The sequence below is a fragment of the Balaenoptera ricei genome, chromosome 1 (assembly GCF_028023285.1).
Source record: "Balaenoptera ricei isolate mBalRic1 chromosome 1, mBalRic1.hap2, whole genome shotgun sequence".
Lineage (NCBI taxonomy): Eukaryota > Metazoa > Chordata > Mammalia > Artiodactyla > Balaenopteridae > Balaenoptera > Balaenoptera ricei.
The window spans coordinates 9,983,053-9,990,593 of record NC_082639.1 but is presented as its reverse complement, the minus strand read 5'-3'; the positions used below and the strand labels follow the sequence as shown (position 1 = coordinate 9,990,593).

The window sequence follows — 7,541 nt, the reverse complement described above, 5'->3', positions numbered from 1 at the left end:
GAGATGTAAACACAGAAAACAGGATAATATATCATGGAGGGCATCTATCCATTTACACTGAAGATCTCTTTATTTCTGAACATTTCTACAACTGTCCATCCAAGGATAGCTCAAACATGTGTGTCTCAAACTGAATCCTCCTCCAGAAATTTAGGTTCATATTTGACTCTATAAACACATGTCTAAAAGTCCCATCAGCTTCCCAAATCAACATATCCTTCTGGAATCGTGCACCCCTGCTGGATCACCTTTCCTTTTCCCAGTCACACTGAGCAGATAACGGAAACCATGGGTGTGTTTTCCCTTCATAATGTACCTATGTCCTAGATTACAGTTTCCAAGGGTTCAGAAGAAAGCTTTTGACAGAAGCAACCAACTAGTCAGGGTATTACATCATTATATACTGGGACTTATGTGATCACATATGTCAATGCCACAGTGAGGACAGGGGCTGGGGCTAATCCAAATGGTCCTGGGATGTCCTAAGTCTCTAAGAATCTCCAAAAGCTCAGCGTGTAGAAGGGCAAGTCTCTCCTGGTGGAGAACACCCTGAGAGCTGTAACTCTCCCGAGGGGCAGGATAAAGCTCTAGATTTAAACCAGGCAGCCCATCAGTATGACGCAGGAGCCTCTCCATGATGGCCATGGAGAGGAGGTTCCCACACATGCTGAAGACCCTGAGTTGGGAGCAGTGGCTCAGGGCAGGCAGGATGGCCTCGAGTTGGGAGTCCATGATCCCACACAGGTTTAAGTCCAATTCCTGAAGAGTGGCTGCAACTTTCTCCAGCAGAACTTGGAGGAGCTCAGGACTAAAGTTGGTCAGGGTAACACCACTAAGATTCAGGCCCTTTAGATGACTAATGTTTGGACACTGGAAGAGATGCGTCAAGTCTGATTCTGTAAGCAGGCAGTTGGTTATTGACAGATTGTCCAAGGGGGTCTTCAGGCACCTGGAAAAAAAAGAAAAAACAAGCAATTAGGTCCGGGAAACCAGACTGACAGGTGACCTCAGGTGTGAGGTCAATGACTGTCCCAAAGCCTAGGTCATTATTACCATCTGGTAAAGCTCAATATCCAGAATGCCCACTCTCATTTTAGGCTGAGTCCTGCCATATTCTTTGTGTGACTGGGTCAAGTACATAGAACCTTGAGAGCTCTCTTTTCTCATCTGTCAAGCAAAGTACAACATACTCCACTTTCTTAGGAGGACGAATGAAGATAATGGAATACTCTAGAACATGCTCAGAGGAGAGCCTGACACAGAGTCGCAATCAAGTATGGACACCACTGAATTTTAGTACTGGGAGATGAGATAAAAAAGATTTCAACTCAGATTCCTTCAATCCATGCTTGGGCTCCAGATGCCTATATCTCTGCCCAGGTGAGGCTGTTGGAAGACATGTAGAAACAACCAACCTGGGCAAGATCCCACAACATCCACTGGGGTTGCCAGTCTTCAGGGGCTCACTTACATCCCTGCATCATCTACAAACCTTCTATCAGTTTTTATTATCTTTTTGGCTCTGCTTCATTACCATCATCTCCAGAATCTTGCATTTCCATATATTAATTACCTTATATGCAACACAGACAACCTTTTTCAGCCTGGGGCTTTAAGACAGGCTCACTGTAGTCATAAGTTGGTGACCACAGGGTTTCTATTTAGAAATGCTCAGGTCTGATGTGGTTTTTCCTCTTCAATGCCCCCTTCACTTACCTATTTACCTAAGTCATCTGATCACAGATATCTCTTCCCAAAGAAGAAATCATATACACAACTTCACTAGATCTATACCCCTTAATTTATACCTTTCTAGCATGGTGTCACTTTCCAGAGCTTCTGTACTAGTTGGTCCCACACCTTGATTACTGTGCTTATGTGATACCGCACTTCATGGTAGAGCAGCAAATTAGACAATGCATTTGGTATTCTAGTATTGTGTTCACTGTTACTCAGCCAGTGGTGCTACCCTCACCTGAACATCTGGTTCAGGTGACCTTCGAGGAAGGATGGGGATTCCATATGGAGATCCCGGAGGTACTGCAACCTGAGGATCTGAGAGGCAAACTGTAGAAGATATTGAAGGTCTTGCTCCTTGAAGGCAGACACATGAATGGGGGAGAGAAGGAGTCTCTGAACATTCCTCATCTTGCCCAGGTGAGGAGCATACATGGCCAGGGTGGACAGCTTCCAGGTGCAATTCACTTCCACCTCCTGTACACAGTCCAGCTGTACTATACTCAGAACTTTCTTAATATTTTCCTTGGGCATTGAAACGATCTTCAGCTTCTTACAGCACAGGTGTATGGAGCATTTTCTCTGCTCCACCCACCTGATGAGGTAGGCGAGGAATTCATCCAGGGTCTTTTCCTTGAGACAAAGTTCTATGAATACCTCCAAGGGAGCCAAGGGCTGCTTTGTCCTTGAAATGTCCTCAGCCACTGGTGCCATTGATGAGCTTGAGTACACATGGGCTCTGGCTCCAGACCACATGCTCCAGAAGTTCTGGCCAGTATTCCTTAAATCCAGCACCCTCAGTTTGCACCTCCTGTGGGGAAACAGCAGATTGGGTGGGATGCTTTAAGATACACACTGAATGAAACCACAGTCTCAGAATTTAGGCAACACTCAGAATTCCCATCTGTGCTTTTCTTTCACATTCCTGACATCACCTGCTGTCTTGCCTCTTCCCTCTCTTCCTCACTTTCTTTCCTCCAGCTTCTTTTACTCTTCCATCCTTCCTGCTTCTTCACTTGTAATATTGTTAAGCATCACAGTAAGGAGGCTAGGACACATTCTTTCAGGTTCCCCTGCATCTTAGGTACTACTACACTTTTGTAAGGCATTTTCCAAAGTGATCTCAGGAATGCTCAAGGCTCCTGAGCTTCTTCAGAAGCCTCTGGTCCACCCCTTGGTCATTCACTCTCCCTGACACCAGCAGTCTCTTCCAGGATACCTAAGACCCTGCCAGGCTAACAGGATCAGACCCACCTGGGGCGAACCTTCTGGGTTAGCAGGACATCAAGCCCATCCAGCACTGCTTGTAAGGTTCCCTTGTGAGGCTTCTGCATCAGGCCCCCTAGAGGCAGGCGGGCAAAGGGCCAGGTTTGCACCATGGTCTTCAAGGTCTCCCTGCATCTCCCATAGAAGGCAGCTATGAACAGTGGTGGGAAGAGCTCCGTGGGCAGATACTCCAAAGAGAAGATGGTCGACGCCTCGTCTCTCAACAGGCTCATTGCTGCTAAGTCCAGGAGTCTGGGTGGGTTCCCAACACTCATCCTGACTCTGCTCTGAAAGGAATCCTGTGAAACTGCCAGGGAACAAAGCATCGTTCTCAGGCCATGCATGAGCACACACTTGTCTGTTTCCCCACCCTTTAGAGGAATCAACTCAGGGCCAAAATCAGTGCTCTGGCAATGGTGAACCAGAATGGAAGAAACCCAATTTTTCTGGATTCCAGTCTGGGTTTGGTGGGCACAGAGTCATAGCTCTGTCCCTTCTGGCACTAGAGCAAGAATCTCACAAGTACCAAGAAGGAAGAAAGGCAACGAGTAACTCATCCATTTCCATCCACTGCTTTGCTTAATGCAGTTCCCCCTTGCAAGTTTGTACCATGAGACTGAGCAAGCTGGCCCCCTTGTTTCTAGGGTGAAAACTTTTAAACTATCACTTAGGGCCCAAACTATGGGGACAGGAGTTCATGTGGAACAGTTTCCATCTTCAGTCCCCAAAGTTAGTTTTCTGGGAAAGATTAAGGAGATACCTTTAAAATGAATGCCAGTTGTGTATAGAATAAAAACTTTAAATGTCAAGAAATATCATTTCCAACAGTTAGATGTTTTTCATTAACAAGAAAAAAGTGCTTGATAAGACATTTAAATGATATAAACCAAAGCACAAATCAAAATGTTTAGGATGAAGGCAAAACTACACTTTGAGGCAAAACCAAAGCCTTAAATTTGTTCAACCAAAAGGAAAGGAAAAGGAAAACTCTCCATGCCATCTCAGACTGCATTCCACCATTCAAAACACGCTTACCATTGGTAAAATATCCTTAGCTGAGGTTGATAAGTTACCAGCTCTGATGTAGCTGGCAGGCTGCTCAGACCTCAGACTTAGTGGAGAATCCAGGCAGTGACTCCAGAGTGAGAAGTTTCTGCATCTCTTCTTTGGTGCTTGAGGCTTTTATAGAACTTTCTGATCACATCCTCCCACTTTCCTACTACTAACTTCCAACCAGAAAGCACTACCTGAATAGATTCCAGAATTCCCCTCAAGTTAATCCTGATTGGATTACTGTCAATCTCAGATGAATTGATTGGGTCAGACCTCCATTCTTGAAAGAGAAAGAACGAGGGGGTGGGGGATGGAGTCAAGGATTTATTCATTGATTCACTCCACAAAATTGGATTGAGTTTTACTAACATGGACAGTCCGGGTGTGAGAAAAGGAAGGGATTATCTGTTCCTGACATTATACAAAAAGCAAAACCAAAAACAATGTCTTGAACACATCATTGTTGGGAGATCTTTGGTCAAATCAAAATTATTAAATGTCCCAGAATTAAAGCAGCTTCGTAAAGACAGTGGTGTTATGTCCAAAGGAAACAAAAAAAATCCTATTTGCTTCAAGTTGTCACTTAGGTGTTACATTGGAAACAGCAGATCACGAGCCTATTCAGGGAGCAAGGGAAGTGCAACTGGGGAGGTGGTTGGCCCTCCACGCTTAAGTCCTGGCTTCTCTGAAGGACCTCTGGTCAAAATCACAATGAGAAGTAAGGGTGGGTGCTGGGCAGTGTGGTGGTGGCCATTCCTAAAGGGACCCTGTGAATCACTCAAACAGCATCATATTTTTTTTTTCCTCTTGGGGAAGAGGGACATTAAAGACTTTTCTTTGGGTGATATTTAGAAATTAAGCAGGAGTGGCTAAGAGAAGACAGTGTCATCTTTGAGGGTGTTTCCTCCCAGAACGTTGAGATCTGGACAGCAAACTGCCACGAAAAGACTAAATCTGAGAATGTGAGCAGAGGGAGAAATGACCAGCTCCGCAAAGCTGAGAGATTCAAAGCTGAGAAGCTGAAAAGCTGAGACATTTTCAAGTCTGAGATCCACTGAGGGTGGGCACTTTGGGCTCTTTGGGAACTCAGAGCCGGAGGGAAAATAAATGTGGATCAGTCCCTTCTAACCTTGTCCTCAACATGGCAGCTGCTACCAGTAAAAGTTTTATTTTAGGTTCTTCCCACAGAGGATGCAGCCGAGATGGCAATTAACCCCAGGCATATTCTAGGGGCCCTGGGAGCTGAACCATAATCCCACTGGCCCCGTTCTAAGTATTTTTTAATAGTTAGTGTTTCCTCAAACTTTGGTAAGATTCTGATCGAAGTGACACCATTAGGCACAGAAGTAAAATTCTGTCCTTCTCCTCATATTAATCACCGTTCAAAAATACCAACACTTTCCCCCCCAGACTTCAGAGGGTATATTTGTGTTTAATGATCTGCCACGTTGAGGGAGATCTCCCACCCTGGGCTACATCACACGGAGATTCTTTTGAAATTTAAAATCATAAAAAAGGGAGAACCTTCCTCCATCCCCAAGAATTTTCCATGCCTCCACCCGCCCCCATTTAATGTAATGCCCAAACCATTCTCATATACCACTGGCGACCAAGGCTAGGATTTTTGAAGTGTGTCCTCCATCTTGGCATCTTTCTGGGATATTCAATTCACCATATTTCTACCCTGAGTATAAATGGCCTTTGCATAAAATTGGGTTAAACTGGGTTGTACTCAATAGAGATTTTTTTTTTTTTTTTCTGATGAAGGGCAACTCTTTTTTTTTTTTTTCTTAAATCGCTTTTATATTTATTTATATTTATTTTTGGCTGTGTTGGATCTTCGTTTCTGTACGAGGGCTTTCTCCAATTGCGGCAAGTGGGGGCCACTCTTCATCACGGTGCGCAGGCCTCTCACAGTCGCGGCCTCTCTTGTTGCGGAGCACAGGCTCCAGACACACAGGCTCAGTAGTTGTGGCTCACGGGCTTAGTTGCTCCGCTGCATGTGGGATCTTCCCAGACCAGGGCTCGAACCCGTGTCCCCTGCATTGGCAGGCAGATTCTCAACCGCTGCGCCACCAGGGAAGCCCTCAATAGGGATTTTAACTATCATCTTTATTAATGAGCTGCAGTAGAGTGAGATTAACCATACATGCCTGTTTATGGAATAAAAATTAGGTGAGCAATGGTGCCAGCACTTTTCATCCACTATTTCAAATAACCTTCACAGAAAATGTAAACTTCACTGCTCTTTCCCATTTTTAGGCTGGTGGATTCAGGTCTGAGCTTGGGAAAAAAACCTGCCCACTTCCACCCAGCTAATAAATGGTAGATTCCCTCAGGTGAGGGGTTCAGAAGGACCCCTGAGTTGTCAGACAACCTAAGTGTTAGGAAGAACTGGCTGACAGACTTCACGTGATGTCAGTGAAAATGGGAAAATTGCAGGGTCCAAGCTGCTGATGTTTCTACGGGATCCCAGCTTCTGTGAGATCCAAGGAGGTGGGAGGGATCAAAGTGTTGGAATGTTCTAGAAATTATAAAAGCCCAGCACCTTTCCTTCCCCCTGAGTAGAGGATACCTCCTCTGTCTACCTCCACACAGAGCCTGTTTGCTCAGGGGACACACTGTGTGTCGAAGAGGAGGGAGCATACGTGCACAGAGATGCCGTCCTTCCCGCCCAATTCTGGGCCTAGCGGGACTCCCAGGGTCTGATGTGAATCCTGGATTTGGCATTTCTACCATGTCCTGGTGAGCTGTTCTCATGACATTGTTAGCTGTCCAGGTCAGAGCAGCTCTCTGAGCCCATCAGGGGGACGTCCTGACTCCCTTCTCAAGCCACAGGATCCCACATGAGATTCTAAAATATATGCATCCGGGTCTCTGCATAATGGTTTAGAATATTTCTGTACATCCATTTCCTCTTCCAGAATAAGCTGGCTCAGCAGTCCTCTCTTTCTGCAGCCCACCAACATCACCTCTCCTAGAGCCTGGAGCCTGGCTACAATGCTGGGACACACTTCCACTGAGATCAGCAGAAATCAAGGAATTCTCAAATTCCACTGAGCTATTTTGGAAAATATGATTAATCCCAAGGCATAGCATTCCCCTGCAGATCCATCAAGGCACCCAGAAATGCTGGAGGACAACCCCTCTCGGGTTACAGAGGAAGATCTTGAATCTTCTGGTCTTCGCAGAGGTGACAGTTGATGATGGGAGGTCCTGAGGACGAGTCCCCTGCAGAGGATCTCCCCGATGTGGCTCTCTTAGCCCAGCCCTTGAGCTGACAAAGTTCTCCTCAAGCCCAGTAAGTCTTTTTTCTCTCCCAACACATTTCTCTTCTTGCCCTGAGTTGTCTTGCCCTCTGTGCCTTTTTAAACATTCAGGTCTCTGTGTTGGGTCTCCTTGCCCCCTCCAGTACTCAACAGGGTGTGGTTACACTTTAGATCCACTAAAATATTGTTATAAAAAAAGGAGCTGTCACTCTTCTT

At 45.6% G+C, this 7,541-nt stretch overlaps 1 protein-coding gene across 1 annotated transcript; it reads right to left on the bottom strand.

The window, feature by feature from the left end:
• Positions 1 to 396: 396 nt before the first annotated feature.
• On the bottom strand, positions 397 to 3,278 carry LOC132348005 (PRAME family member 8-like). Its single transcript, XM_059895117.1, has 3 exons — positions 2,992 to 3,278; positions 1,976 to 2,548; positions 397 to 949 (listed from the first exon to the last, which is right to left on the bottom strand). The coding sequence occupies exons 1-3, from the start codon at positions 3,276 to 3,278 to the stop codon at positions 397 to 399; spliced, it is 1,413 nt and encodes a 470-aa protein (XP_059751100.1).
• Between the last annotated feature and the right edge of the window lie 4,263 nt (positions 3,279 to 7,541).

Excerpts from the sequence above, each read along its gene's own strand:
- LOC132348005 (XM_059895117.1), bottom strand. The coding sequence starts at position 3,278 with ATGAGTGTTGGGAACCCACCCAGACTCCTGGACTTAGCAGCAATGAGC. Across the intron at positions 2,549-2,991 it reads ACCCAGAAGGTTCGCCCCAG|GAGGTGCAAACTGAGGGTGC; the intron begins GTGGGTCTGATC and ends GTTTCCCCACAG. Across the intron at positions 950-1,975 it reads CACCTGAACCAGATGTTCAG|GTGCCTGAAGACCCCCTTGG; the intron begins GTGAGGGTAGCA and ends TTTTTTTTCCAG.